The 16,629-nt window shown below is 40.6% G+C and overlaps 1 protein-coding gene across 10 annotated transcripts in view; it reads left to right on the plus strand.

Moving 5' to 3' along the window:
• The window catches only part of hmgxb3 (HMG box domain containing 3), a 95,026-nt gene that overhangs the window by 26,641 nt on the left and 51,756 nt on the right, over positions 1–16,629 (plus strand). For 9 of the 10 annotated variants that reach the window (XM_043703262.1, XM_043703270.1, XM_043703271.1 and 6 more), the window contains exons 5-10: positions 4,022–4,111; positions 6,987–7,133; positions 7,635–7,694; positions 8,979–9,355; positions 12,261–12,379; positions 15,676–15,777. In XM_043703262.1, the coding sequence (XP_043559197.1) occupies positions 4,022–4,111; positions 6,987–7,133; positions 7,635–7,694; positions 8,979–9,355; positions 12,261–12,379; positions 15,676–15,777 (895 nt within the window). The remainder of the gene's footprint in view (positions 1–4,021; positions 4,112–6,986; positions 7,134–7,634; positions 7,695–8,978; positions 9,356–12,260; positions 12,380–15,675; positions 15,778–16,629) is intronic. The other variant, XM_043703269.1, reaches the window with a different exon arrangement.

Genomic DNA, 16,629 nt, shown 5'->3' on the forward strand with positions numbered 1-16,629 from the left:
ATATAAAACGGACCTAAGGAGCAACTTTTTCCACATAGAGGGTTGTACGGGTACAGAATGAGCTGCCAGAGGAAGTGGTGAAGGCTGGTACAATTGCAACATTTAAGAGGCATTTGGATGGGTGTATGAATAGGAAGGGTTTGGAGGGATATGGGCCTAGTACTGGCAGGTGGGACGAGATTGGGTTGGGATATCTGGTCGGAATGGACAGATTGAACTGAAGGGTCTGTTTCCATGCTATACATCTCTATGACTCTATCTAAACCAAACCTCCTTAGGTCATAGCCTCTGATAGACAAACAGATTTGAGGGATAAATTAAAACAAATTACAAAAAAGTCATAGTTTACTAATTTGATTGACGTTTGAACAACAAATACCATCTCTTTGTGAAATCCTTGGATGAGGGGTAATATTTCAGGTATATAAAATTCAACATCTTGCTTGAATTTGGAATTCACTAGTTATTGTAAACAACTGTAGTTGTCTTCTAAAGACTCTTAATACTTTCTTATAGACTGAGATTCTTTTCTCAGAACATTCAACAATTCATAACTGGAGAGAAGTTAGAGAACGCAAAATCCAAAAAAGAATTCTGGAATTTCCTTGGCTCAACTGCCTCCTGATCAAAATCCAGTCTGCAACAGTTCACTGTTTCTGCCAGTGCTGAATATAGCAGCATCTCAATGCCAAATAGTTTGCAGTGTCCTGAGATCTGTAGTTAACTGCATTATCTTTCCAGGCCAGTTCTGAACAGTAAACATCTTTTGTTCTGACCTTTTAAAACAAACTACTGTTCAAAGTTCAATTCTCAACTTCAACTCTCAGCACCAAACAAAAATTGAGAAAAATAAAGATGGTCTCAATGTTTTTTTAAAATATACTAAATTAATCCCAGAGAAGTATGTTATGGACCAAGCCAGTCCCCCTCATAACATTTCAAGAAAGTAGCCCGGACCCTTAGTTTACTAATTGTTTAAAGCAGGTGTCAGTGGATATTCCAGGAGTGATGCAGCTGGCCCAAACACATTTGTTTAGTTTTAAACAAAACAGAATTTATTTGCAAGATTACCAAATGAAACACAAACGAAAAGAAGCAAAATATAGAATAAATTAACTGAAAACCCAACAGAGTTTCCCAACTTAATGATGCTGTTCCAAATTCCTGCCGCAATCTCAATCAACACCCCTTGGCAAAAAAGGTAAAATCCAATACCGGATCTTACAGGAGAGAGAGAGATGGCAGAGAGATTCAGCATGGCACACCTCCTTCCAATTAGCTGTTTCTTTTGACCAGCAGCCTCAAAAACTGACTACCTGCCTGTTCTGAACAGCCAGACTACTAAAAACCCAAACCAAACTGTTATGGACTTGGCCAGGCCACTCAAAACATTCTTAAGCAGGCAGTCCCAGACCATAACTTTGCAATTTGTTTCAGTAAATGTTTAGTGAAAATTGCCCAGAATAAGATAGCTAGGTTGACAACTAGATTTTAAGGATCAGTGGTGCTGGAAGAGCACAGCAATTCAGGCAGCATCCGAGGACAGGCAAAATCGACGTTTCGGGCAAAAGCCCTTCATCAGGAATAAAGGCAGAGAGCCTGAAGCATGGAGAGATAAGCTAGAGGAGGCTGAGGAAATGACCTGGGAGTTGCAATGAGAGAGAGACTCCCTGAGATTCTTGTAGAGAGAAGAGGAAAACTTCTTCAAGGCAGGCATCCTTGCAAGAGGATTCGCAGTAGGGTTAAAATCAACGAGGTAAAAACAATGACTGCAGATGCTGGAAACCAGATTCTGGATCAGTGGTGCTGGAAGAGCACAGCAATTCAGGCAGCATCCGAGGACAGGCAAAATCGACGTTTCGGGCAAAAGCCCTTCATCAGAAATAAAGGCAGAGAGCCTGAAGCGTGGAAATGACCTGGGAGTTGCAGTGAGAGAGAGACTCCCTGAGATTCTTGTAGAGAGAAGAGGAAAACTTCTTCAAGGCAGGCATCCTTGCAAGAGGATTCGCAGTAGGGTTAAAATCAACGAGGTAAAAACAATGACTGCAGATGCTGGAAACCAGATTCTGGATCAGTGGTGCTGGAAGAGCACAGCAATTCAGGCAGCATCCGAGGACAGGCAAAATCGACGTTTCGGGCAAAAGCCCTTCATCAGAAATAAAGGCAGAGAGCCTGAAGCGTGGAAATGACCTGGGAGTTGCAGTGAGAGAGAGACTCCCTGAGATTCTTGTAGAGAGAGGAGGAAAACGTCTTCAAGGCAGGCATCCTTGCAAGAGGATTCGCAGTAGGGTTAAAATCAACGAGGTAAAAACAATGACTGCAGATGCTGGAAACCAGATTCTGGATCAGTGGTGCTGGAACAGCACAGCAATTCAGGCAGCATCCGAGGACAGGCAAAATCGACGTTTCGGGCAAAAGCCCTTCATCAGGAATAAAAAGGGCACGTCGATTTCGAAGCTTTTCGGATGCTGCCTGAATTGCTGTGCTCTTCCAGCACCACTAATCCAGGGATAGGTGATAGGACAGCTGGAAACTTCAAACTGTACAGTATCAACGTTGACCTCACCAAATTCCAAATATCCCCTCACCAACCTCTCCCAGATCCAACCGTTCAACCTCGCACTGCCCTCTTGAACTGAACTAATTGTCCATCTTCCTTCCCAACTATCCACTCCACCCTCCCCTCCGACATATCACAATCAATCCCACCTACATATTCTTATCGCCTTCCCAGTGACCCTCCCACCAGCCCAGCCCAGTATTTATCTTTCAGCCCCATTGCCCCCTCACCACATTCCTGACGATCTCCACCCTCTCCTCCCTGACCTATCACCTTCATCTCCTTCCCCACCTACCTATTGTACTCTATGCTACTCTCTCCCCCCCCCCCCCCTCCTCTAGCTTATCTCTCCATGCTTCAGGCTCTCTGCCTTTATTCCTGATGAAGGGCTTTTGCCCGAAACGTCGATTTTGCCTGTCCTCGGATGCTGCCTGAATTGCTGTGCTCTTCCAGCACCACTGATCCAGAATCTGGTTTCCAGCATCTGCAGTCATTGTTTTTACCAACTAGATTTTAAAACAGACGAAAATGTATTCACAAAATTACACAATGAAACACAAAGAACAGAATAAAGAACCCCTACAGAACTCAGGCTATCCATCAAGACCTAGTTATGCTTTTCCGAATATACATAACAGTCCCAATAAGCTAACTCCCTTTAAAAACCTGTGTAAATAAAACCAATGCTTACAGGTTGAAGTTGAAGGGCAGAAAAGAGCATTTTCACACAGCTCAATGTTGAATTTCCAATCAGTTCAAGACTGAACTACAACTACTCGGCTCAGATCATCTAGAAAGCTGACCATTCCCCTTTCATTATACAGGTCACTTCTAAAACATGACCACTTTGGCTTGAAGTCTCATCTGTTCACATATAAACAAAAGGCCTCTCAAAATTCTTTTTTATCTCTTTACCAAGCCAGACTGATCAGAGCCCAGCCTGGTTTATTGCCCCTCAAAAAAAAGCAAGGATAGAGTCTCCTTGAGCCAAAGAACAGCTTTTAGAAAGAAAGAGGCTAGCTTTGTGACAAAACCAAAGTGGAGAAAGACTGAGCTGGGAGAACTAGCCACTCCCCTTTCATTGTACAAGTTTTTTAAAAAAACTTAAAAGCTTCTTCAAGTTGATCAACCCAGAGATTTTGGCACCTCTGCCTCCTATCACACTTTTGGGAAAATGAAGGACCATTCAATCTTGTTAAAGGAGCAGCATTGTCACAAGTATATGTGATATCCGCAACCACATTTTGCATTGCTCATGTGCTTACGTATTGCTGGAATAGGTAGTAGGTGGGGAAATAATGGCAATTTTTAATCTTTTATGAGGCAAATGCAGGGCTTCTCTAACAGGTCCACTTCACAAAATGCTTGAATTTCTGATGGAAATGAGTAGTTTGAGTTTAATGGTCATTGTTTACATGCTTACATAAAGAAGTGACAGCGTGAATTAATTCTCTCTATTAGGATTCAGTGGAAAATGTTCCAGCATCAACTGCACAGTTCTTAATGTTACCGTTGACGAGCAAACAATCATCAACAACTCCAACAAAAAAGGTCAGAGCTTGCGTCCTTGAAAGATTAACCTGTCTCTTCTCACTTGAAATTTTGACTGACATGCTAAGTGCTTGGTTATACCATATTTGAATAGAAATATAGAACAAAATTTGCTAGGTCATCGTATTGTTTTTTCAGCTTTTTAAAAGTACATTTTCTTTCTTGGTAGCCGTCTCTGTAAACATATGTTGTTTATTTTCTGACTTGAAAACTGCAAAACTGTATTTGAATAATCTACTCTTGAAGTTTTCATGACCTGAAAGCTTGATAATTATCATGTTTATAGTCATGTATTTACTGGATTAAAATTTCATCTTGTGACTAGCTATTGTCACAAAGCTAGACCTTTATGTTTCTAAAAGCTGTCCCTTGGCTCAAGGATACTCTGTCCTTGATTTTTTTCAGAGGGGTAGTAAACCAGGCTGGGCTCCGATCAGACTGGTTTGGTACAGAGATGAAAAGGATTTTGAGAGGCCTTTTCTTTATATGTAAACAGATGAGACTTCAGGCCCAAGTGGTCATATTTTAAAAGTGACCTGTAGAATGAAAGGGGAATGGTCAGCTCTCTAGCTGAGCAATTAAGTTCAGTCCAGAACTGGCTGGGAGTTCAACATTGACCTATGTGGAAACACTCTCTTCTGCCCTTCTAACTTCAATTTGTAAGCATCTGACCCTTTTATGCACTGTTGTAAAGGGAGTTTGCTTATTGGGACTGTTGTGTATATTGAGAATAGCAGAATTAAGTCTAGTTGGATCGGCTGAGTTCTGTAGGGGGTCTTATTCTGTTCTTTGTGTTTTGTGAGAGATCCCACAGTTTTGTTGTGTAAGTTTATGAATAAAGTTTTCTGTTTTTAACCTGGTAGTCAACCTCGCCAACTTCGGGTAATTTTCACTGTACACTTACCAAAACAAAACAAATTGCACAGTCTGGGCTGCCTGCCTAAGAATGTTTTGGCTGGTCTGGCCTAGTCCATAACACTATCACAGTCACTTAGTTGAGATTACCCTTAAATTAGGATATTAGTTGATTTTATATTTATCATGAATATTTATATACAATAATAACTAGAAAGCTCCAATGAGTGGTTTTTTCTTGATAGATTATAAACAATTATTTGGAATATGCAGCACAGAAATGGGCCAACTAGTCTGTGTCAGTGTTTGTACTAGATGCACATCAACTTTAATTTCATTTGTCTCAGTTCTCACCCTTCCCAATTCGTGGGCGGCACGGTGGCACAGTGGTTAGCACTACTGCCTCACCGTGCCAGAGACCCGGGTTCAATTCCCGCCTCAGGCGACTGACTGTGTGGAGTTTGCACGTTCTCCCCGTGTCTGCGTGGGTTTCCTCTGGGTGCTCCGGTTTCCTCCCACAGTCCAAAGATGTGCAGGTCAGGTGAATTGGCCATGCTAAATTGCCCGTAGTGTTAGGTAAGGGGTAAATGTAGGGTATTGGGTGGGTTGCGCTTCGGCGGGTCAGTGTGGACTTGTTGGGCCGAAGGGCCTGTTTCCACACTGTAAGTAATCTAATCTAATCTAATCTAATCTAATTCCCCAGCATATCCTATTTTTTTTTCTAATATGTTCAAGTCTGGTTTACTTTTCAATGTATCTAAACTATTTGCTTTAATTATTTCATGTGATAGCGAGTTATACATTTTGAAGAAATATCTCAGTGCTGAACTACACTCTTCTCTGTCCTTAGTACTTTGGTATCATCATATTCCTTAAAGTTGTCAAGTGAAGGCCACAATATGCATCTCACATTTAATATCCTCTGTCTAAATCAATACTTGAATAAAACAAAGCAATTGAAACAATTTAATTATCTTCCAATCTGTTGTCATTAGCCAGCCTAGGAAATCATAGTCATTTGTGTTTCCCTATCAAAAGTTTTCATTTTGTATTGGATGTGGTTTCTGCGAGGTAGACCAGCATTTATTGCTCATCCCTGTGTCATTTTGATGTCCAGGTGAAGGTCTTGGTAGGTTCCTTCTAGAATCACTACAGTTCATGTGCTGTCAAGGAATGCTTCCAACTGAATTCAATAGCCCCTTAGTCAAATGTGTATATCTCCCATTTTCCTTGGAAACTCTGACCTTCAGTTCGTGTGGTTAAGCAAAGTTCATATTTTGACCATGATTTTGTGTTATAATTTAAATGGCTCTTTTAGAATGTACTTTTTAGTACACTCCACATTTTCAGCCATACTTAGTGTAAGCAGCTTCCCTTTGGGGAGAGCATTAGCTGTTGCTCATTCTAAAAAAATTCATATTTCCAACAAATGTTGCGTCCTTGAAAAATTAACAAGTCTCTTCTCAGTTGAAGAATTAACTGACGTGCTAAGTGCTTAAGATTTTCTGTGTTGTCCAATTTCTAGTATCTTTCCATCTTGTTTGACTGTGTTATGAAAAACGTAGTTTTTGTGTTGTCCAGAGCTTCACAAAATGAGGCCATTCGATCTGTTGTCTCGGCTCACCAAACAAACAATTCATTCAGTCCTACACAAAATTATGCCAGGACAACTGGTATTTTCAACTTTTATGAATTTTTCAATCCAAGTTCATTTTTACATTTTTTATTTTTTGGAATTATTACCAGAATCTCCATTGTATTGGACGAGTTTTAACTCATTGGTTCAACAAACTGTAGAAGGAAAAAACACATTTAACATTATCTAAGTTCACATCCCAAAACTGCACCACAACTTGGTTTGAAAAGAACTTAATGGGGAGCAAGACTGAGACATCCAGTCACCCTGTGGCATAGTACATCTATATTAAGTCATAACTCTGAATTTTTCTATGTCCAAAGAAAGTTGCTGTGAATGTTGTGAAACTAATAAGGTGTTTGAAATCCGTTTTGTTTTCTACAGCCCATCTTTTCCCACAAGACAACCTATACACGAAGAGGCCGTGGCAGTTGTCCAAATCCAAGCTGTTTGTTTACATATGTCACAAGACACAAACCTCCACAATGTCCAAATTGTGGCAAGTGGCTGGGAGGGAAATGGATTCCAAAGGTAATTTAGTAACATATTTGACAATAGTGAAATCTAGTTAAGTAGAATAGTTAGGAACATCTGTAAGTAAAAGCCAATTTCAGTTATCGTGGCCATCCTTGAGACTGGAGCTCAGGTTATATTGTCGTAAACCATTTCATGAGCTTATGGTTTATAGTTGGACTAAAGATGAGGTGGTTTTCTGACTTGTTTGTCTCATACAGCTTAGATATTTTGTGGCAACATTAGGAAATTCTCTTTACTCAGAATATTCATCAACTTGAGATGATTGCTATTTTACTTTAGAAAGAACTGAATCTTTTGGTTCCTATGTGTGATTGCTATTGGACTTAACATAGTAACACTGGAGGGAAGATTCACCAGTTATTTCATACTTCTCCCACACCATTTTTAGAAGTAGGACTTTGAGGTGAGGGTCATGCATTATTTAAGTAAATTGTGTTTTTGAGAAATCTTTTTTTCATGTGTATCAGAGTTTTGATTTTGATTTGTTTATAACAGGGTAAGGAATTGCAGGTATTAAATGTACATGTGGAGTGTAATCAAGAGAAGCAAATTAAGGTAAGCTAAATATTTAGCAAACTTTTGTTTTAACAGGCACCTTATGAACTGACATTCTTGATAAACCTGCAAAAATTATGTATCTCAAATACCATGACGTTTACTACATTATTCTATCCAATTATTAAAGTTTTTAAAAATGTTACTAACTCTATAAATGTACTTGTTCACTTGAATGGCCTAACAAAATATCAGCAAATGATTCAATTTCAAGTCAATTTGTCCTCAAACACCACAATCCTACCGCAATGTTCGAATAGTCAATTGATGGTGGGTTTGAGAAGGCTCTCTGCCAATAGGTTTTATTTCAGGCAAAGTTGCATTATTATTTAATTGACTTGTACTGTAAATAAAGATAAAAGTAGTGAGTATACCCCCTGCATTACATTCCTATTACTCTGTGTTTTTATTTTATTTTGTGCACCTCTTGATTATCTAGAATATTTGATCAACCATCACACTCCTGGTCCCATAGAAGCTAGTTAATAAAACATTTGCTGTACTTAGCCAATTCTTAATGACTTTTTTCTCAACCAATATTGTTTGTACCAAGTGTGAATATTTCAAATTCATGAATTTGTAACTAGCAACTGAAACATTTCCACTTTACAAAATTCATATTTTAATGTATTGCTCAAAGCGCTTTCATCTTGATCTCACATGTCAATGGAAGGATTATAAGATTGAATGACAGAAGCCCTTTCCTTCATTTAAGGTGTCTAGGAATTGAACTTCTTCAAACCTCCAAATGGAGGGACTCTTTCTAATTTTGCACTTCCTTAAAAAGAAAATACATTTTCTTAGAAACATTGTGTTTAAATATAAATATTTTAAAATCATTTTTAGTTTCTTTTAGTATTTGCATGCCAGAGGAAGTATGGCTCACAGATTAATTTCTGTTTTTCGGAAGAAAAAGTCAAGTGGCTTTGTTTAAAAGTCTCAACATTTCTGTTGTTAAATGGAGACATGCTGTATTAGATTAAAGATAATAAACGTTAAAGGAGTTAAAGGACTCACACTATTTTCCAATCTGTAATTTCTTAGTATTTTAGGTCATTTTACTCGGTCAGTTGCAATGATTAGTTGAAGTTCATAAGCAATTATAGACTGAGTTCACATTTTCGATTTGCAATTCCTTTCCAAACAAATTGCACAAAATATTTGGCTTTATTCCTTATGCTTTGTGGTAAAATCTTTGTTAAGTAAAAGCAAGAATATATACACAATACTGAATAGATTTTGTTTAGCAAGCTCTCAAAGCATATTTTCTCTGTAAACGGACAGGAAACAACAGATGTGTCTGTCGGCACAAAAGACACAGCTCAGTCCAGTTTGGAAAGTTCACAGGCAGTGACCCAGCTGCTTAATGTTGCTTCAGAAGATCAAGGGGAGGAAGAACAGCAACAAATGCAAACTAATTGGCAGCAAACTGTACATGTTGGACCTGATGAATCAGCTACAGCAATGTCCACTGTACAGACGGAGGAACAGGTACTTCCAGTACAGCTTTGCAATGCAGCACTGACAGATGAGCATACAATGGAATCACAGTCTGAAGTTGTCGTAAAGGAGCTGGAGGTTCTAACACACCAAACTTCACATGTCAGTAACACCGTAATCAGTGGCTCCCATGGAGTTAACAATATGAAACCGGGATCGAGGTTAGTTTATTTTTGCCACACAGATTTGATACTTTTCTGAACTTTGCTGCCAATAGTGGAAAATTACATCAAATCAAGACTGACATAGTTTTGGGAGACTTCTGTAATTTGCAACAAGGAGTAAAACCAAGTTGAAATGTTGATGCTATTTACCAAGTCCCAGAATCCAGCAAAACGAGCAGAATGCAGATCTTGATGAAGGGCTTACGCTTGAAATATCATCTCTCTTTAGATGCTGCCTGACCAACTGTGCTTTTCCAGCACCACACTCTTCAAGAAAGCAAATACCATAACAGAACATGCACTGTATAATAATTAGATTAGATTACTTACAGATTAGATTACTTACAGTGTGGAAACAGGCCCTTCGGCCCAACAAGTCCACACCGACCCGCCGAAGCGTAACCCACCCATACCCCTACATTTACCCCTTTACCCCTTAATGATTCCCTATAAAAGCAGAGACTAGTTTGGCTTTACAGCATATTGACAGATAACAATACAGTGAATAACATTAGCTGATCTATTCATGGTCCCTGATTTGTATTTATGAGTATATGTAGTAGACTTGGCAGGAGGTGGGGAGGGAGGAAAGGGAGGGAATGAAAAGTAGCTAAAGGTCACTATAAGCTACTTGTTTCCCTTCACTGTTGGTCAGATGCAAACACAAGTGAAAATATTAATTTATTATGAATGGTTACCGTTTGTCATATTTTAATCCACTTTTCACATTTAATCCTACACAGTAAGTGTTGGTAAAGTCATCTGCAGGGAAAGTACCTTAGCAGCGTATAACCCTGTTATTTGCTGAGTAATTGTATACTTGCTAACTTGAGTACTTGGGCAAAGGTGACAAAACATCATGTTTCTTGATTTGTCCATTGTACATTTTAAGGATGTTAAAATTTTGAAGATTTATATGCATTTTTTGGTTTGTTTCTACCCCTTATTCAAAAACAGTTAACACATGCAAATATAAATTGATGCACAAAAAAATCACATAGAAGAAATAAAATATGTCAATAAGGTAGTGTCGAAATGTGTGGTGCTGGAGAAGCACAGCCGGCCAGGCAGCATCTGAGGAACAGGAGAGTCGATGTTTCGAGCATAAGCTCTTCATCAGGAATGAGGGGGTGGGGCTAGGGGGAAACTAGCTGGGAATGCATAGGTAGATGAAGGTGGAGGTTGATGGTGATAGATTAGATTAGATTCCATACAATATGAAAATAGCCCTTCAGCCCAACAAGTCCACACTGACCCTCCGAAGGGTAACCCAGCCAGACCCATTCCTCTATCCTATCTATACCCTGGGCTAATGCTCTTAACACTATGGGCAGTTTAGATAGGTTGGACAGGAGGGTGGAGCGGATTGGTGGGCAGAGAGATGAGCGGGTAGGACAGTTAAAAGGCAGTGCCAAGTTAAAGGGTTGGATCTGTGATAAGGTTGGGGCTGGGGAAATGAGGAAACAGGTGAAATCAACATTGATCCTGTGTGGTTGGAGGGTGTCAAGGTGGAAGATGAGGCATTCTTCCTCCAGGCATGGAGTGACGAGAGTTTGGTGGTCGAGGCAGCCAAGGACTTGCATGTCCTTGGCGGAGTGGGAGGGGGAAGTTGAAGTATTCGGCCACAGGGCAGTGGGGTTTATAGGTGCATGTGTCCCAGACATGTGGAACAGTTCAGGGAACAAGTTGGCATCCTATCTCCCCAATGTAGAGGAGACCACAGGAGAGCAACAGACACAGTAGGTGACGTGTGTGGAGGTATAGGTAAGTCTCTGTCAGATGTGGAAGGATCTTTTGGGGCCTTGGATGGAGGTGAGGGGGGAGATGTGGGTGCAGGTTTTGCACCTCTTGCGATGGCAAGGGAAGTGCCAGGAGTGGAGGTTGGGTTGGTGGGGGGGGGTGAAGACCTAACAAGGGAGTTGCGGAGGGAATGGTCTCTGCGAAACATAGGTAGGGGTGGGAAGGGAAATGTATCCGTGGTGGTGGGGTCTGTTTGTCGCTGGCGGAAATGGCAGAGTATCCGGAGGTTGGTGGGGTGGAAGGTGAGGACCAGGGTTTTATGTCTTTGTTGTGATTGGAGGAGTGGGGTTCAAAAGTGGAGGTGTAGGAAATGGAGGAGATGTGTTGAAAGGCATTGTTGACTACGTGGGAGGGGAAATTGCAGTCCCTGATTAGGGAAGCTATCTGGGATGTTCTATGGTGGAATTGGTCCTTCTCGGAGCAGATATGGCGGAGGAATTGCGAGTAAGGGATAGTGTTTTTGCAGGAGACGAGGTGGGAGAAGCTGTAGTCCAGGTAGCTGTGGAAGTTGGTGGGTTTGAAGTATATTCCTGTGTTGAGTCGGTCAGTGGAAATAGAAATGGAGATGGAGATGGAGAGGTCCAGGAAGGGAAGGGAGGTGTCCAAGATGGTCCAGGTGAACTTGAGGTCAGGGTGGAAGGTGTTCGTGAATTTGATAAACTGCTCAACCTCTTAGTATCGGTGCCACCTCCTGCTCCCACTGTCATCAATGCAGCGGAGGAAAAGGTGGGGAGTTGTGCCGATACAGCTGCGGAAGATGAACTGTTCCACATATCTGACGAAGAGGCAGACATAGTTGGGGCCCATGCGGGTGCCCATGGCAATCTACTTGGTCTGGAAAAAGTGGGAGGATTTGAAGGAACAATTGCTGAGGGTGAGGTCCAGCTCAGCCAATCGAATGAGCGCGTCAGTGGAAGGGTACTGGTTGGGTCAGCGGGAGAGGAAGAAACTGAAGGATTGGAGGCCTTCGTCATGGCGGATGGATGTGTACAGGGTGAAATAAGGTAGTCCTAATGTCCAGTGAAGAATGTAAATAATTTCACAGAGAATATATTTTATCAAGTAAATGCTATACTTTTTTCCACCTCTGTCGTATTAATAGACAAGGTTTACAAGTACGACGCAGAAACAAAGCCAAAGGGCGAGCAAAATCCAGTTTGATGACTGGTGCCGCTCGGTCACGTCCACGTGTTATCCTGCCAGCAACCCCATCCAATGCAGGTAGGTATTAGTGTGGTGATACAAAATTCTTGGTCTTAATACTTGTAAAAATAATCAGATTATTGGCAATTATTGAGCTGCGTATGGAGCTATCTGGACAGATGCGAAATCCTTGGTCAAATTTAGCTTCCAAAAATTGAAAGTATTTAGGAGGATAATTCCAGAGTTGAGGGTCATGGCAGTGAAAGTTTGAGGGGTGTGGAGGCATGTTTGATCTCAGAGTGGACAAGGCTATGGAAATAGGAAGGGGCAAGGCCAGAGTGTAATTTGAAAATTAGGCAAACCTTTAAATGTGAAACTAGTAAAGGCAATTACCCCATATGCCTTCTTAACCACCCTATGTACTCTTGCCCTGCTACTTTCGAAAAGCAAAATCCCTCTGATCTTCAGTACTTTCCAGCATCCTACCATTCAAAGTGTAATTCCTTACCTTATGACCCCTCCCCAAGTACGTTTCTTTCAGCTTCCCACCTGACCAGTCTGTCTATAACTCTCAGCGATTTACCCTCCTCTCCCTCCCCTACCCATCTACCCATCAACCAATTTTCATGTCATCTGTGTACTCCGTGATCATTTTCCCCTACATTTAAGTCTAAATTATTAACGTGCACTACAGAAAGCCTCTGCACTGAGCCCTGTGGAACCTTACTGCAAGTAGATGTTCAGTCGTAGAAATATCCCTCAACTATCACCTGTCTCTCTGCCAATTTTGGCTACTGTGTGCCACTTTGCCTTGGATATCATTGACTCTTACTTTCTTGATCAGTCTGCCTTGCTAAAGTCCATGTTCACTAAACGAAATGAATTTGCCCAAACAACGCGACTGGTTGCTGCTTTTAAAAACCTGATCAAATTTGTCAAATGCCATCTTCCCTGAATCCAAACTGACTATCCTTGATCCTTATCTGTCTAAGTTCAGATATTTTCTGTTCATCACAATTCTTTCTAATCTCCCCACCACAGATATTAGACTGGCCAGAAATTTCCTCTTCTGTCCTTTTCTGGCTCTTTTTTTAAAAAGTAGACAACATTAGCACGCCTCTGGACCTCACCTGCAGTTGGAGAGGATTTTAAAGTTACTGCCAAGGGTCCTAATAGCTCCACCCTTGCCTCCTTCAATATTCAGGAATACATCTCATATGGTCCTGCAGATTTGTCCTCTTTTTAAGGCAGCTCAATCGATCAGTACCTATTCTCTATCCATGGATGTAAGTTTGTTCGCTGAGCTGGAAGGTTCTTTTTCAGACGTTTTGTCACCATACTGGGTAACAGCATTATCTCCGGTGAAGTACTGGTGGTATGGCCCACTTTTTATTTGTGTTTAGGTTTCCTTGAGTTAGTGATGTCGTTTCCTGTACTTTTTCTCGGCGTGGTAAATGGGATCCAAGTCAATGTGTTTGTTGATAGAGTTCTGGTTAGAGTGCCATGCTTCTAGGAATTCTCACGTGTGTCTCCGTTTGGCTTGTCCTCAGATGGATGTGTTGTCCCAGTCGAAGTGGTGTCCTTCCTCATCTGTATGTAAGGATACTAATGATAGAGGGTCATGTCTTTTTGTGGCTAGTTTTCTGCCTGTTTGTTCAATGTAGTGTTTGTTACAGTTTTTGCAAGATATTTTGTAAATGACATTAATTTTGCTTGTTGTCTGTATGGGGTCTTTCAAGTTCATCAGCTGCTGTTTTATTGTGTTGGTGGGTTTGTGGGCTACCATGATGCCAAGAGGTCTGAGTAGTCTGGCAGTCATTTCCAAGATATCTTTGATGTAGGGGAGAGTGGCTAGGGTCTCTGGATGCATTTTGTCTGCTTGTTTGGGTTTGTTGCTGAGAAAATCAGCAGACTGTGTTCATTGGGTACTCATTCTTTTTGAATACGCTGTCATTTTCCTCTGCTCTTTGTAGTTCCTCTGTGCTGCAGTGTGTAGTGGCTCGTTGAAATAATGTTCTGATGCAGCTTTGATTGTGGGTGTTGGGGCGATTGCTTCTGTAGTTCAGTATTTGGTCTGTATGTGGTATTTTCCTGTTGATGCTGGTTTGAAGTTCCCCCATTCACCAATCCCTGAGAAAAAGAACAGCAAGTGACATTGCCACAAAAAAATGACATGACCAACCCAAGGAAACCTAAACACATAAATAAAAGGCGGGCCATACCACCAGTGCTTCACCAGAGTCCTACTGATGATGTTGCCTAGTATGAAATGTCTGAAAACGAATCTTCCAGCTCAACGAGAGAACTTTCATGCAGAACCTCAACCTGAGCCACAAATCTTCTCAAAACTCCGTATTCTCTATCTATATTAATTTTTTTCTAATGTTTTGCAGTCTTCCATCCTAATGTCTATACCAGAGTTGTCTATTCTTTTCCATTGTGAAGGCCAGCATAAAAGTTTTATTGAAAACTCTGCCCACATCTTCTTAGACCATACAGTATCATTATTTCTACCCTTTCCATGTTTAAAAAAATACTGTGTTTTTTCCTTTAGTCTGCCTTGGCCTCAATCATATTTTAGTAACATTAGCCTTTTCCCAATTTAGAACTTCTTTTCCCAACTTGTTCTTGTTTAAAATGCTCCTTGACTGGTGTACTTTTGACCTGCTAGAGCTCATCTTCAAATATTAGCTCGAGAACTGCCCCCTTCCTTGTTTGGCTTTTTACGTGCTGGCCAAAAAAAACTTCTCTTTGTTACGTAAGGACTTTTTTTCCTTACCTACCTTCAGTACTAAAACTACCCAGTTAATATTTTGGGTATTTTAAAAAAACTCATAAATGCTATTACTGCCTTGTTATACTTGCACTTCTTTGAAATTTGATTGTATATTTATTCCTCTAAGTCCTGCTGACTGTATGGGACTAATAGTACGCACTCAGCAACATGTTTGCCCCTTTTGTGTTTTTTTCACTTGTATCCATCGGTTTTATTTGATCCTTCCATGATATCATCTCTCCTCACTGCTATAATTGATTCCTTGATCAATATTGCTTTTAGAAATCAGATTTTAGATTTGCAATCAAAATCATGCATTGTAGTTGTAACACAGCAAGTATGTGTCTTAGCAGAGCTTCTGCTTAAAATATGTGTGGATGTCAAACAATTTTATTTTAAGTGCCCTTTTGTCCATCTCTACAAATTTCCCCATATCCTTTGCTGAAGAACAGTTTTGCCCCATCGATAAAAATACTCATCCCTGGTATTGTTCTAATAGATCTCCACATCTTGGCATTTTTCTTAAAATGTGCTTAGCAGCAGTTGACATTAGTGGAAGCCCAGTCTTGAATGTTATACTATACTGTGTTTTCTTTAGCTTCACAGTCTGGGGTCACCTATATTCGAGTGGTTACAATGCCTGTCAATCAAGCAGCACCAGCAGAATCTAATGTGTCTTCACCAAGTCAGAAAGCCATAGGTATGCAACCTTTTAGTCAATTAAAAGCAATATTTCCCACTCTATTTCCTAGTAATTTGCTAGTATAAAAACTCTCTATCAAATATCTATTCCATGATATCATGTGCTGAATATTAACCCGAAAGCAGGATAGTTGAGTCCAATTTTGTTGTCAACAATCTTTCTGATTGGAAATTTTCCAAAATTCAATATTTGACAAACGTTCTTTTATAGAAGACAGTCTTCCAGTCCATTTGAATTAACTGCATGTAATTAAAATTGGCTTAAAAGCTATCACTGAGGTGCTGTTTTCCTGAGGGAATAAGTTTGGGTTGAAGCCTGCATTTCACCACAGTGGTGTTTCATACTCAGCTAAAAGCCAAAATATTTTGCCCACTGATGCCTAAATGGTATCAGGAGAGTTACAAGCCTTTGATCTGATGGCGTTCTTAATACTCCCTTGGCTGCTACAACTTTGCTGCAAAGAGTTAAACCCTGTAACCTAGCAAAATGGTCACTTGTTTAAACGTCTCCTAATTCCGTGACAAGCCCGGGCATGGTCTTTGCCTGCTTTCAGTTGGTTTGAAAAAGACAGCTGTCAACTCCCGCCCTCCCCCCAAAGACAGGCTTTTAACAAGCACTTATCTACTTTAGTTGACGTAATTCAGAGCACAGGCATGTTTGAAAACTCACGCAGCCGCCACCATTTCAAATGTCGCATGAACCTGCATGACACCACTGCTGGGTTTGTTTTTCAACCATCCATCTGCCACTGCATTCTGAATTAGTCTCTGATAGTCTGACCCTATGTGTCTCAAGTTTGAATGTCACTACATTTTACTTGCATGTTACTTTTCTGTTCTGTTCTAGTAC

The sequence above is a fragment of the Chiloscyllium plagiosum genome, chromosome 14 (assembly GCF_004010195.1).
Source record: "Chiloscyllium plagiosum isolate BGI_BamShark_2017 chromosome 14, ASM401019v2, whole genome shotgun sequence".
Taxonomy (NCBI): Eukaryota; Metazoa; Chordata; class Chondrichthyes; order Orectolobiformes; family Hemiscylliidae; genus Chiloscyllium; species Chiloscyllium plagiosum.